Consider the following 15,499-nt stretch of genomic DNA (forward strand, 5'->3'; position numbering starts at 1 on the left):
TCCCTCTCTTTCTCCCTCCCTTCCTCTCTCTCTAAAACAAACAAACAAAAAACGCCATAGTCTCTAAAGGTCAAAATAATCCTGTCAACTAAGAATTGCTTTCCCAACTTAACATACAAGTAATTGAGGCTCAGAAAAGTTTGTTAAGTAGTTTGAACTCACTGTAAAAAACCATGGTTCAAATCTAGGTGCAAATTCCAAAGCCTCCATTCTTTCAACTGCCTTCCTAATTCGCTGCCCTCTTAAAGTTCTGGGTCACATTTTAAAAGTTTAGTTCTGTTTCATTTCTTTTAAGAGTTGTTGAATGAACACCTTGATAAGAGCTCAATGACTCAAATGTAATCCAACTTTCTTAGAGATTTTCTCCCTGAATATAGTATAAGAACTAGTTAGACTTTTTTTAAAGACCGTAGGCCTCGACTGCAATAATAATGTGAAAGATTACACCCCTTTGCTTTGAGATGTTATTCCCTGGTTTTTATTTAGCCAAAATATAAAACACCTGTTCAGTGCATAATATGTTTGGTTATTTTGAACAAATTAATCAACTGAGTCAGTTTTGTTGTTGTTGTGTTGGCTATTGTCATGTTTTTCAAATTTTTAATTAAATTACTGGGGTGATATTGGTTAATAGAATCATATAGGTTTCAAGTGTACATTCCTATAATACAAGATCCATATATTGCAGGGTCAATTTAGAAAGCAAGACACCCCTGGCTGGTGTGGCTCAGTGGATTGAGCGCGGGCCTGCAAACCAAAGAGTCTCTGGTTCAACTCCCAGTCAGGGCACATGCCTGGGTTGTGGGCCAGGTCCCCAGAAGGGGGTGTGCAAGAGGCAACCACACACTGATGTTTCCCTCTCTCTCTCCCCCTTCCTCTTTCTCAAAAAATAAATAATATATATTTTAAGCAGAAACACCTATTAAAATGGCTAACACTAAAAAACGTGATAATAGCAAATGCTAGCAAGAATGAGGAGCAGTAGGAGCCGTCATTCATGGCTTTGCTCGTGAAAATGGGAAATGGTCAGTCACTCTGGAAGGCAGTTCAACAGCTTCTTAAAAGAAAGCTAACATAGTTTGAGCATATGATCTAGCCATTGCACTTTTTGTTATTTATCCAAAGGAGTTGAAAACATGTCCCAAAAACCTTTATTCACAACTGCCCAAAACTTGAATAAAGCAAGATTTTTTTAAATGGTAAATGGATAAATAAACTGTGGTACATTCATACTATGAAATATTATTCAGTGATTTAAAAAATGAGCTATCAAAACACAAAAGACATGGAGTGACATTAAATGAGTGACATTAAAAGCAATAAATATTGCTTAGGGAAAGCAGCCACTCTGAAAAGGCAATATTCTATATGATGCCAACTATGGGATTTTGGAGAACACAAAACTACGGATACATTAAAAAAAATCAGTGGTTGCCAGGCATTAGGGAGGGGAGGGAGGAGAGGGAGGGGAGGGAGGGGAGGGAGGGGAGAGGGGTGGAGGGTGGAGCACAGGAGTTCCAGGGCAGTGACACTATTTGCTGTGGAGCTGTAGTGGTGCGTACACAACATTACCAAAGGAAAACTCTGTTTCCTCTGCTCACAGCACTTCAGACATCAAATGTGTTTGTGTTCTTCCCACACCAACCAATTCTCCAGCTTTCCAGACACCAAACGGGTGTCCTACAATTCAGTTCCCACACTAACTACCCAGAGTCTGCACGGCTCCCACCAGTTAAGGACTCAGTTCCCCAAGACTGCCCCCACTTCAGATGCCAATCACAAGTAGTGGGTCCACACTTATAAGGCTCACACTTATGCCCACCTTGGCTTTAAATTGGTGTTCCCGTGACCTCATCTTCAGATCTGATAATTTCCTCTAATGACTCGTGTAACTCGGGGGGACACATCATAAAAGATATAATGAAGGCTATAAACACACGGCCAGATGAAGATGTATGAAGAAGGTGCAGGAGCTTCTGCCCCTGTGCGATTGGAGTGCATGACCCTCCCAGCGCTTATTTGTGTTTACCAACCGGAAAGCTCCCCGAACCCCTTAGTTTGGGGATTTTTATGGAAGCTCCCTCACATAATTGTGATCGATCACTAACTCAGTCTCCAGCCCCTATCCCTTCTCCAGAGGACACAGCATGGGACTGAGAGTTCCAACGGTCTAATCACGGCTTGGTCTTTCTGGTGACCAGAACCCACCCTGAAGCTATCCTGGAGCCCACCTGGGCTCCTGTCATTAGAACAAAAGACACTCCCATCACCCAGCAAATTGCAAGCAATTTACGCGCTCTCTGTGGGATACTTTTACCAACCCCATCACTCAGAAAGTAACAAAGGTTTTAGGAGGGCTGTGTCAGGAATTGGGGGTCAAAGACTAAGTGTTAGAAAAGATGCCTCCAGCACCCCTATCACACAGGAAATTACAAAGGTTCTAGGAGCTCTGCATCAGGAACTGAGAGAAGAGACCAAACCTGTACTTCTCATTATGTCCTAGGTGGATATGTGACATCATACATTCAGCAAAACCCATAGGATGGGACAACTCAGAGATAACCAACCCTAATGTAAACTCTGCTCATTATAACACACTAACATTTGTTCTCCATTCGTGACCAATGTATCACCCTAATGCAAGGGGAGACTGTAAGCAGGGAAGAAAAGGAACTTCCGTATGACCTACTTAATTGTCTGTAAATCTAAAACTGCTATAACAAAACAAAGTATGTTAATTTTTTTAAAAAGAGAAAAAAAATTAAAATAGTTGTTTGGCAAACTGCTCAATGGAAAGAGTAATATAATAGTTAATGAGAGGAACTTAGTACAGAAAGAATCTAATTAAATCACTGTTTAATAATCCATGTTTGATCAGAACTGTCTGCCATGAGACCATATCAAAAGAAGTTACAGTCTCCATGCAATTGGGAATAAGAGTTGAAAGGAAGTTTACACTGATGTAAACCATGGGCAGATATAGATAAGAAAGATAATGCTATATACTTTCAAAATCAATGAGTCCCTCAGGACCTATTTTCACAAAACTTGTTTTATCTGACATTTGATATCTCATCAAGGTTCTGTTCAAATAGTAAAAGCAGATGAAGATGCCCAGAGAAAAATAAAGATAGAAATAATTTTTTATGTAAATCTAACATGTACTAGCCAGGGTTTTTGCAGAGAAGGCTGGCTGCACTATATTTTGTTATTTATGCCTTGTATCCTTTTCATTCTATTCTTCTGTAGAAGTTACATCCATGTATTACACTGGTTTTCAAACAGTGTTGAGAATCTTTCAGTCTGACCCTTTCTATGCACAGCAGGAGTAGACCAAGGAGACTAAGGCTTTCCTGAATCCAAATTTTGTGTCTAGAAGTCTTCTTTTGAATTTTATAGAGCTAGTATTCATACGTCACTGATAAAAAATGTAACTATAAAATTATCCTTTTAGTTCTTAGACGGGTTATAGTGAAGGGTTTAGGATTAGGTCAGTCCCTGTGACTATGAAACATAAAACACAGACTCCATCAAAGGTCAGGACTCAAGTCTTCTGATATTGCAGGCAGTGTTCTTTTCCTAAAGTATGCCATCTCTTGTATGGCTCCTTAACCACCCCTCTGGGTCTGGCTTTCCTGTCTGCAAGAGTCAAACCCGGGCTCTACTGTTTTGATAAAGGTTTTAAAATTATTATAAAAGTAACATACAATCACTGTAGAAAACTTGGCAAGAGAAGAAGCGAGAGTAATTGAAAGAAGAGGAAGGAAGGGAGGGAGGGAGGGCTGGGTAGAAGGAAGGAGTGAAAAAAAAAGTCACTTAAAATCTCAGCACTCTAAGTTAAGGAATGTAAGATTTTATTGTTCACCACCCTGGATATTTGTAATATTCTACACACTTTTGTAACTTGCCTTTATCTGTTTTACATCTTTCGGTGGGAGGCTGTATCTCGAGTTGGAAGGTGGCAGAAACTGTGTAGCTAGTGAATGAGAGTCCGAGTGTTGGAACTCGACGCCTCGTTCACATCCTGGCTCAGCTTCTCCATAGCTGTGTGACCCTGAGCAGACCGCTCCACCTCTCTGTTATCTCAGTTTCCCATCTGTACAATGGAGATAAAAAATAATAACTGCTTCTTCATAGAGTCCATTGTGAAGATTCAACGGCTTAATAAATTTAAACCACTTATCACTGTGCCTGGTATAATGTACACTCTGTATCAGGGTCAGTAAAAAGCCCAACAGAGCCCTGGCTGGTGTAGCTCAGTGGATTGGGCAAGGGTCTGTGAAGCAAATGGTTGCTGGTTCGATTCCCAGTCAGGGCACATGCCTGGGTTGCAGGCCAGGTCCCCAGTAGGGGACACATGAGAGGCAACCACACACTGATGTTTCTCTCACACTCTTTCTCCTTCCCTTCCCCTCTCTCTAATAAATAAATAAATAAAATATTAAAAGGGAGGAAAAAAAGGCCAAAAAGCCAAACAAGGTCATGTGGTTTCCGTTGCAACTCCTCAGTGATGCGTTTGTAGCACAAAAGCAACTGTAAATGAACGAGGTGGCTGGTTCCAATTAAACTTCATGGTCTCTGAACTTGAATTTTATATAATTTGTCACATGTTATAAAATATTATTTTTCTTTTGATTTTTTAAACTATTAAAAAATGCACATTTTTAACTCACAGTTTGTAAATAATTCAGCAGAAGGTTGGACTTTTGGGCCATAATTTGCTGACTTCTCTTCCATAAAATTAATAGACATTATTATGTCTATTATCTTTATATAAACTGTTTTTAATGGTTGCTTATAACAAGATTGTTTGGATGTCCTATAATTTACTTAGTTCCCTAATGTTAGAATTTAGATTATTTCCAGGATTCATTATATAAGTCACACTCCAATGAATATCCATGCAAAATCTTTGTGTACATTTATCAGTACATCTGCATCCTAAAGTGTATTTAGTGGTAGCTACCAAAATAGCTGGCAGAGCATCAAGAAAGAAATACTTGGAAGAAATGGCCTTGGAAACTAATCTTATGTAGTTAGAGCAAATTTCAAACATGTTAGAGGAGCTTTGTAACATATATTTATATACACAGACCTATGTATCATGTGCCATTCTAAGTCATATATGTGTGTATACATATATATACACACACATACATACACACACAAAATAATCTATTAGTCTTCAGATAATTCTAGGAGGTACAGTTGCAGTTGTCACCAGGAGCAGCAGTAGCAGCCCCATAGAACAAAAGAAGAAGAAACTGAGGCATAGTAAAGCCCAGTAACTTCCCCAAGGTTACACAGGTAGCTGGTAGCACAGGCAGAATTCAAACCTGGTCTGTCCAGCCTGTGATTGAACCCAATGCTGAACTGACCCTTCACGGGTGAGACTTGGCACTCCTAGCTACATTATACTGTACCTATAGTCTTTTGTATATTTTGAGCATGTTTGGCACGCACGAGGGACCTCAGACTCTAACAGGCACAAATTTTATCCCATAATGGGACCTTGTGTGGGAACTGTGAACGCCCACCTAACCTTCTTCTTTTGTCCTCCAACCCTCCCCTCATGCCAACTCTTCATTAATTTGCCCTGCATGTCTTACCCAAATAGTTGTCCTCTATAAACAGTAAAGATTGATTGGAGCATCTTTTCACATCTTCTTTTCCAATTTAAGGCCCCAAATATATCAAATTTACGCGGCAAATTTGGTGAAGCTTTGCTTATAATGGAGGGACCTGCAACGCAACTGGAATGCAAATTTCGGGGAAACACTTTCCTTTGAAAGCGGCTGGTGTCAAAAGTCTCCAGCTTGGCGACAGCAGCGGCAGCAGCAGCAGCAGCAGCAGCAGCAGCAGCAGCGGGGCGGGCTTGCTCGGCCCCTGCCGAGTCCCCGAGGGAGGTGTCCTGCTTCTGGGGACCAAACCGCCAGCCTCCGCGGGAAAGCTCAGACGGAGTGCGTGCTCTCCTGGCCGTTCCCTGCTCGTGCTGTAGGCGACTGTCCCAGAAAGGAGTTATGGGAGTGAGTCGCTTGACTTTTGAGGGGAAATGCAGATCATAGTTCTCATTTCTTATCCTGACTTCTCTCTCCGCTGGGACTTTACTGCTCGAGTTGTACCCCCGGTATAAAGGACCGACGCCGCCGGTCCCAAGATGCCGCCCCCCACTCGTGCCCAAACAAGGATAGACTCGAGAAGTCGGGAGGAAACCAGGAAAGACTGAAGCGGGTGTTTCAAAGTGACCACCGTTGTGCCCTAGGCGGTGCGGGTCACGGAGCCGGAGGGGGAGTCCGGTGGCAGCCCCGGCTCCGCCCGCCGGGGGACGCGGGGGCGCCGGGCGCGTGCGCGGTGAGGCCCCGGCCCGGACGCGCGGCGGCGATGCCTATTTTAGTCAAAGGCACTGCCCGCGCGGGGATCCCACCCAAGCCGGGGAGCCACCGATCGGCGCGGGCTCTCTCCTCGGGCGCCCGTGGAACCGGCGCACCCGCGTCCCTGCGCCCCGCTGGCGGCTGCCCCAAACTTTGGCCGGCGCCGGGGACAAGCCAGGTAAGGAGCCGAGGCGCAGCCGCCAGCGAGAGCCCGGCGGTGTGCAGCCTCGCGCTCCCAGGGCTGAATCGGGACGCGAAAGTTGGGTCCCCGCTCGGCTGTGAACTTCTCCGTCCCGGCGGCGGCTGCGTGCTCTCCGCGCCCCGGCCGCCCGGCCGCGCCCTCTCCTGGCCGGCCGCGCCCTCTCGGGGTTCCCTGCCCTTGGAAGCCGCTCCTCTCCCCGGGTGTCGGCGCGGAGGCCACAGACCCTCCGGACTCAGCTTCGGCAACTCGGGTTTGGGAGCGCCGGCGTCCCCGGGCGCTCGGGTCCCCTCGCGTGCGGGTTCCCGCGCTTTGCCCGGGGCTTATCCTGGTGACCTCGGCCTGTCTCTTCCTGCTGGGCTCCGGGGGTTCCCTGCCCCTGAACCGCTACGGCTCCTCCTCTCGCCCTGTAGGGCCGCCGGGTCCTGCTCGGAGGCGGTGTACGGTGGTGCGAGGTGGAGGTGGAACACCGCGCTCAGTCCCGGTCTCTCGTGGTCCGAGAGCTTCGGGTCGAGGAGAACCGTGGGCACTGACCCTCCTTTAAGGAACCAGGTGAGCGGGGCCTTTGCGGGCGGAGAAGGCTAGAGATCCTCGCCACTACTACCCCCACCACACACACAGACACACACACACACACACACACACACACACACACACACACACCGCTTGTCCAGACAAGTCATAGAAACTGCTTGTTTTTAAGTGATAAAAGACTCAACGACATAATGCCCTTTGGGATTCCGAAGATGTACAAAGCTTCAGTTATAATGACAGAATGAACTGAATAACTATACTAGCACGACTTCTGCTCGCTGCTGTTATCTTTTTCATTTTCATAGTTCGGTGCAAGGCTAAGGTTAGTTTCAGCATTTAGCTTTGTAGCCCTGCAGACACCTATTTGAAAACCAATAGATAAGCAGGACTTTACTAAACAGGTAGTTTTAGGAATTAGACCCTGAAAACTAATAGAAGAAAGCAAAGTTTTCGCAATTTAATCAAAATTAACCTGAACGTTTATCAATTTACCAGTCTAATCTTCATCATTAGACCCACTCATTCTCTGTGTAAGGATAGTTGAGTGCAAACCACTTTTATCATGAATACCGTTCAAAGGGAACTGATACTGGCAAGATCCTATCAATATTTATTGACAGTAGGTAACTGACACTTCAAAATAGGCATACAGGTAAAGATACATAGGCAAATAATAGACAATAGATAAATATACAAGTAAATAAATGATATATAATATTAATTAATATACAATGTAAAAATACATAGAATTTTAAATATATATACTGTATGTATATCTTTAATAAGGCATAGTGTATCAAAATATGTTGTAGGATGATGTCACCTTTTAAAAATTTATATTATTATTTCCCTTGTTCTTGGGTTAGTTGATTGTAGTTTTCCTATCATTTCTCTTGGACCAGGAATTGGTACCTTTAGTGCCCCTGCAGAAAATTTAAAAGCCTGAAATTGAACTGCAGTGACTTAGTTGGCAATACAAGTGTAACCCGGTGGATTGGGGGGGTGTATATGTAAATGTGTATTAGAGATGCAGGCTATTAAAACTCAAAGAGGTTCCACCTGGCCCAGCCTCCTTTGTTCCCAGAGAGAAGAAGACAGAAGGGGCAGAAGAGATTTTCCCTGGCTTAGGGGGCTCCCCAGAGCTGGTGCTATAGACACTAAGTCTCTCAATTCAGGAAGGGTAGGATTCTGTTATCCTTATTGCTGAGGTTTGGGAAGACCGAAAAACAATTTCAAGCTGTGTTCCCCATTGTTTATGTCCCTTTCCTATGGCCTTCACTCTGGCATCCTCTACACGGATGCGTACGACATCATCCCTGCCTCAAGGAGACCATAGGGTAGTCAGAAGAACAAATAGGACAATGGGAGTGGAAGCACATTCTAAAGTGCCATGGAAATGGTAGTCGTTGTTAGCTTATGTGATGCTAATGCATAGGCTGACATCGATGTTAGTTTATGAGTGATACAGGACATTTAATATCATTCTCCGTCCTGCAGAAAGTATTAGATTCATTCTGGTTTGGTCCTTGAAAGCAAAATTTGTATAAGTTATTAAAATAATGATGCTTCTCCCCAACCCCAGTAGGCTTATATTTTTATTGATTCAAACATTTGGAAAGTAGTTGAATTTTTATGATTTCTTTACTTTTGCAGAAAATCAATATCTAAGTCAATACAAGATTTCTTTTGTATTTATGAGCTATTTCAGAATTAGGTAAAAAGATCTTTAATGAATTTGATCATTTCATTCACAGTTTGTAAGTTGGTGTGTGTGTGTGTGTGTGTGTGTGTGTGTGTGTATTTAATCATCTTAAGAGGTGTGGAGTTCTTTACACATGTGTCTAATAACATCCTTTCAGCATGCCCAACTTGTGCCAATTATTCCTACTACTGACAACCTTTAGTATGACAAAAAAAGTGAATGGAAAAGTATGGTTAACTGACCTTATTTGGAAACAAATATATATTTTAAATTAAATTCAAAAGTATTTTTGGTTCCCATTTGGAATTCTTTTTTTGAACCACCATAATTAACCTATTCTGTAAATATACATAGTTTTCTTCAGGAACCAATTCATATAATTAATAACAGAAAAGTAGAAAAAAGTTTTTTTAATCTGTCCAGAGGTATAAATAAGTAAAAACAGTTTTTGTTCCTCAAATTTAATACCATTGCTTCTTATAGTGTCGAATACATGTCTTTACTAAGTAAAATTGTTCTAACTCTGTATGAAATGTATGGCTTTTTAAATACCAGAGTTGGAGGATAGGTAATATGGTCAGAAAGTAGTGCCACTTTATGTAAAATACATATTCTTTGACATGTATTTCCTACAGATTTTAATATTAAATAGTTAAATGTATATTTATGACCTACATGTAAGTAAAATGGAAGTTTATTACTTTTCAATTTGTGAAATGCAGCCAACTAGGATTTTTATGGGAAAGAAAGTAGAGATTTAAATTAAACACTAAAAGGAGTAAATGTTATATCTTTCTTTATATCTATAAGTGAACAACAATATAAAACTAGAACCTTCTAAATATCCTGTCTTCATATTTAAATATGAGGTTGTTCTTTTTTCTTAAGTTTTTCAAAAGATCAGTTATTCCAGTTATTCTTCCTGTTTTTATATTTAGTGTCACTATTGGAAATATGGCGGAAAACTATATTAAATACTCTGTAATTGTTGTAGATCATGAACATCAGCACTTATCTTTCAGACTAGCTAATTCCACCCTTCCATTTTCTCTCACCATCATGTATGTTTATATACAGATAAATAGTATTACAGATAGGTAGATATGCATATGTACACACATGTATATCAGAGAATAGTGTGTTATGCTAAATATTTTATGTATTCTATCTCATTTAATGGTAGAGACAAATATTAGTCATAACATCAGATGAGGTATTATTATAATTATTTAACAAATAAGGATTCAGTATGTGCCAGAGCTGGGGTTTGGACTTGGGTCTAACTCACACGTGGCGAACACCAGGCCCGAAGACCAAATTCAGCCCTCCACCTTGTTTCTACTGGGTGGTAGTGCCAAGCTCCTTGCCCCTAGTTAGGGAGTAGTTACATTTATACAATCCTAAAATTACGTTCAGCTCTCTGAAGACAATCTCAAGGCCAATGGGGCCCCTGGTGAAAATGAGCTTGACACCCCTGGTAACTCATTAGCCACAGAGAACTCTATTTACCAATGTTTATCTGCAGAAACAATGTTGGTATAACATCTATCAGGGTGATAAGATACAGCTGTCATTTTTATGATTGTCCTATTATTTGTTTTTACAGGACTTTTCAAGATGAATTACACCGAGTCCAGCCCATTGGCAGAATCAACAGCAATAGGTTTTACACCTGAGTTAGGAAGTATTATATCTGTGCCTTCCAATGAGACAACTTGTGAAAACTGGAGAGAGATACATCATCTAGTTTTTCATGTAGCAAATGTTTTTTTTGCAGTCGGGTTGATTATTCCAACTACTCTTCAGCTCCATATGATACTTCTTAGAGGGATGTTAGCTATAGGTAAGATACCTGATTGAGATTCTATGCAACTTTTCTGTAGCTGGCATCAGGCGGGATTTGTACTGAGAGCTTTAGAGAATTCCTTCTCAGATCTGCAGCGTACCAAAAATATGTCTTTGTCACTGAATTAGCTGTGTATCAGGTAACTTGGAACATAGGCCTTCACGTGCCATACTGTTCCCTTACTTTAGCTAAACCTTTGTATGTTTTTCATATGCTGTTTAGATTCCCCAGATATCAGAAAATCCATTCGCGTGTAGAAGTGTTGATTTTGGCGCCAGATTGTGTGATTTGAATCCTAGTCCCAACACTTGCTAACTATGTAACTGGAGCAAGTGATTTAACCTTTCTATACCTCAGTTTCCCTATGTCAAATAGGGTAAAAATAATACCACCACCTAGGGTTGTTGTGAATATTAAATGAGTGTGTGTGCACATTTGACTTATAATAGAACCTGACACATAGTCAGTACTACATAGTCTTAAATATTACTATTTGAACAGGCATACACTTGATATGGCAGCAAAGCAATGTTAGGAGCAAGAGCAATTACCCAGACACACAGTTTAAATAAAACTTTTTTTTTGGCCCCAGTAACCCTGATGACGCAGATTAAATTGATTCACCTCAAAGGATTAAACAATCAGATTTATTATTTGAGCCCATGATTCTTGGGAAATTACTCTGTGATTATTTCCCTAATGATTCATTCATTCAGGTGCATTTTTGAGCACCTGTATTAGGTCAGACAAAAATTGAAGAAGATGCTCTCCATCCTTGAGGAAGACACTCTTTTGGGGGCTGGAGAAAAACAGATGGGTGGTCACACGCGATGCAGGCGTACTCCGTGTCAGGGAGCAATGGAGAATGATAGGCTTAGCAAGAACGGTGGAGCAGGGTTTCCCTAAGGAAACGGCATTGGAGCTGGCTTTTGGGAGATGAGAATTTCTTTGAGTATCAGAATATGTGGTATGCAGGTAAAGGCACAGAGGAGAAGGAAATTCAGCATGTTTAGAGAGAACAAAGAGTAGCTTATTGTACATATGAATGATGACATGAAATGACCAGGGAAGAGGGACCAGCGTGTTGAATGGAAAAATAATAATATACATTACAAAATCAAAAGCTAACTATAAATTTGAAGACAGAGTTTTGGAGGTGGAATGAACCAAAGAGATCATTTAGTCCAACACATAATGAAGAAACCGAGGCCTGACTATGTTGAATGACTCACCCAAAACTACGGTCCTGGCCTGACTGGGACTGTAATTCTGCTCCTCCCCCATTGCTTTGGCCTTTCCATTATGTTACCTTGTCTCATTTAAGTAATTTTTTTTTTCAAATTTTGCCATGAAATATTTAAAGAACATTTAAAACTTTACATTTTATGCTGTTATTCAGCTGCCTCAGATTAATCTGAGGAAATAAAAAATTGCAAATGAATAACTTTTAAACATGAGGTTAGCTTTTATGTCTGTGTTATTGATATGTACCATATTGATCATTTTATTTTAAGTTAGAAATGTATATTGATGCTCTCACCATAAAATTAATCAAAAGAAGCTTTTGCTATTTTATTTAAAGTAAGAATCAAAAAGAAAAACTAGGAAGACTCTCATAGATGAATGGGTAACCACCAAGTGAAAATCAGGATGGTCAGAAGATTTGGGTAAAGTAGTCCAAACTCACCAAAGTCAGGGAAATGCAAAATATAATTATACAAATTATATAAAACTCCTTACTATCAAATTAAGAGTTTTCAAATTTTATAAAATTGACAGCGTGATACTGGCATTCTCAACTAGTAGGATTGCAAATTGCTGGAAAATGATTCTTCAATGTCATCAAAAGCACTGAAGTTCACTCCCTGGACTCACTGTCAAGTAAACCACCCAAAGCAAAGAGCCACAAAAACATCAATTTTTACATATAAAGATGTTTTGGCTGCTTATCAAAAATGACAACTCATACAAGTCTCATCTGTCCACCAATAGGAAGATGGTTGAATAAATTATGGTATAATCAGTTCTAGTTGTTAAAAACTACATACACAGAGAGTTTTTAATACAATGGGAATATTGCTGCCATAAGTAAAAGAGTAGGTTTTAAAATTATATACGGTAGTTTTGCCATCAGGTAAAAATGCATAGAGACTAAAGTATTAAATATCAATATTGGTTTTCTTTAAGTGATAGAATTATGGATTTTTTCCTTATTTAAAAAATATGCTCTACCTACAAATTTTCGGCAAGAAAGCATGTTTTTCTTTTTTCATAATCAGACAAAAAACCAAAATGAAACTTAATGGGACATTTGGCTTATGCATTTTTAGAATGTGTTTGGTTTATTTTACAAATTTATTAAGCTTCGCACTGAAGCTTTTCTGAACATCTAACGTTTCATTTTTTCAACAGGATGCTCCCTTTACATTGTCTGGGCCACTCTCTACCGATGCGCCCTGGATGTCATGGTCTGGAACTCCGTGTTCCTCAGTGTCAACATTCTGCATCTCTCATATCTTTTGTACAAGAAGAGACCGGTAATTACTTAAAGTTAATTAGTGAGGAAGAGATTTTAAAGCTAAGAAGCTTTTAGAGTACTTTGTTCAGACTTGACAATGAGCATCTGACATTTTCAGTCCCTTCAATATCATTGCAGATGAGGCCGTCTGTTTACAACGCGCCTGGACGTGAAACATGTGAACACCATGCAATGTGTTCTGCAGATGAGGCTTTTAAACTTTTTTAAATCATTAGGGCAGTTTAGACAGGAAGCAGCGTGACAATATTGTCTCTTTCTTGACATAACTTCATCATTTCCTTGTTGATATTCAAGTGTCACTAAAGAATATCTTTGCCTAGTTATAAAATTATTCATAGGCAACTTCTATAAATATACAAGCGATTTACAAATAGCTCATGCAATATTTTTCATGCTAATTTTTCTTAATAAATCAAGTTTATTAATTAATTATTTGTTTGTTAGTTTATTTTTAGCGAGCGAGAGGAAGGGAGGGAGGAAGAGAGGGAGAGAAACATCAATGTGTGGTTGCCTCTCAGGTGGCCCCCACTGGGGACCTAGCCTGCAACCCAGGCATGTGCCCTGACTGAGAATCAAACTGGCAACCCTCTGATTGGCAGCCTGTGCTCAATCCACTGAGCTACACCAGCCAGGGCTTTGCTAGTTGTTTTTTTTTTTAATCCTCACCCAGGATATATTTAGAGAGGAAAGTAGAGAGGGAGGGGAAAAAACACTGGTGGGAGAGAGAAGCATCAATTGGTTGCCTCCCCTCCTCACCCTTCCTGGGGACCAAACCTGCACAGCCTTTCGGTGTCCAGGATCCAGCTGGGCCTCATGCTGGTTTTTAAATTAATGATGGTGTTTTTTTCTTATGCCCAAAATATTCATTTAAAGATTTCATCATCTTTAGTGAGTTGTCATCAAAACACAAGGATTTAACTTTTTCTTTTCAATGCTGATTTATCTTGCTGTGTTTCTTTGGTCATACCACGAACAAAAAGATACCAATAGAATAGGAAAATAGCATGGCTCCTAGAAATCACCTCATACAGGTTTACTGACTATCCAAAGCACACACAAATATTCAATCAAGTAAAAAATACAATGCTTACCCTAATCTTACATTCAAGGCCAGATATGTGTGGAAAACTGTTAGAAAACAGGACAATTTATGGGGAATTACAGTTTGAATGACACAGATGATATATATGTGATAGGCATTCGGCTAGACTGTAACCCAGTCTGTTTTCCATGTTGTGTTAGTTTTTCTCTGTGTTATGCTGTAAATACAGCCAGCCTCCAGAGAGGCTGTAAATTGAACAACCAGAAACCTCAGTGACAGACACCAGCAACAGGTTTTTTCCTCTCCCACCTTCTGTGTAGACTGGCAGCTGTGTGGCCCTGTGACTGTTTCATGTGTCGTCTTCATTTCAGGCTGTCTGCTGAGGTAGCGGGTTCCATTTGGGCATGCATTCTCATAGCAGAGAGAGGACAAGAGAACAAGAGAGAAACACTCAGTGTCTCTTCAAATGTCTGCTCAGAAGGGGCATCTGTCCATTCTGCTCACATTTTATTGGCCACAGCCAGTGCCATGGCCACGCCCGATAATGTGGGGCTAGGGTGGGGTAAAGGCATGTATAATCCTCCTGCAGGAGGTGGGAACAGCAAATAGTTGGGAGATACACCACACTTACCATTGTACTCCCTTTCAACCATGCGTGGCACATAATGCGTGCTCAAAAAGCACATTTGGTGAGTGGACGCGTTCGAAGAGAAGAATTGAAGGTGCGTCATGAAGGAATTAGGACTTGAGCTAAGACTTGCAGGATGAGCAGAGTATGAATATGAGTCAACAGATTTTTCAGTTTGTGTATTCATTACTGTGCCACACTGGCTAGTGTACCTACTGGAAGTGAGACTTATTTGTGAATAAGTTATTTTAAACACTCATTACTGCCGCTCTGCAGTGGAGGAGGTAGATGGTTGGAATAATGAGGATTACTTGGGGTTGCAAGTAACCCCAAGTTTTGAACAGAAGGTTTAGAAGTTGCCAATGTGATGGTAGCATCTAGTGAGTAAATCACTTAGTGTCTGAGCTTTTGCTTGTTCTCAGACTATAAACCTACTTTAAGAAAATGTATAATTTTTTTTTGTTACAATGAAACAGCAGGACAAGTAAGAACACTGCAAAGGCTGCCTTGACCTCTGAGCAGCTCTCATCCTCCGGGTCTTTAAGCTTCACTGTGTGACTGCCATAGATTTCGTTGGGACTGATGATCACTTAAACCCCAAAGTTCTTTGATACGCGCAGTCCAGCTTTCCCACACTA

General features: G+C 40.9%; 1 protein-coding gene across 1 annotated transcript in view; it reads left to right on the forward strand.

Annotated features, from left to right (window-relative positions):
• The first annotated feature begins 6,380 nt into the window (after nt 1–6,380).
• The window catches only part of BVES (blood vessel epicardial substance), a 33,178-nt gene continuing 24,059 nt past the window's right edge, over nt 6,381–15,499 (forward strand). The window contains exons 1-4 of the mRNA XM_037159058.2: nt 6,381–6,549; nt 6,984–7,122; nt 10,413–10,649; nt 13,065–13,189. Coding sequence (XP_037014953.1) covers nt 10,424–10,649; nt 13,065–13,189 — 351 coding nt within the window. The 5' untranslated portion in view covers nt 6,381–6,549; nt 6,984–7,122; nt 10,413–10,423. The remainder of the gene's footprint in view (nt 6,550–6,983; nt 7,123–10,412; nt 10,650–13,064; nt 13,190–15,499) is intronic.

Source organism: Artibeus jamaicensis, unplaced genomic scaffold (assembly GCF_021234435.1).
Source record: "Artibeus jamaicensis isolate MK-2021 breed Jamaican fruit bat unplaced genomic scaffold, CSHL_Jam_final contig_387, whole genome shotgun sequence".
Classification (NCBI taxonomy): domain Eukaryota; kingdom Metazoa; phylum Chordata; class Mammalia; order Chiroptera; family Phyllostomidae; genus Artibeus; species Artibeus jamaicensis.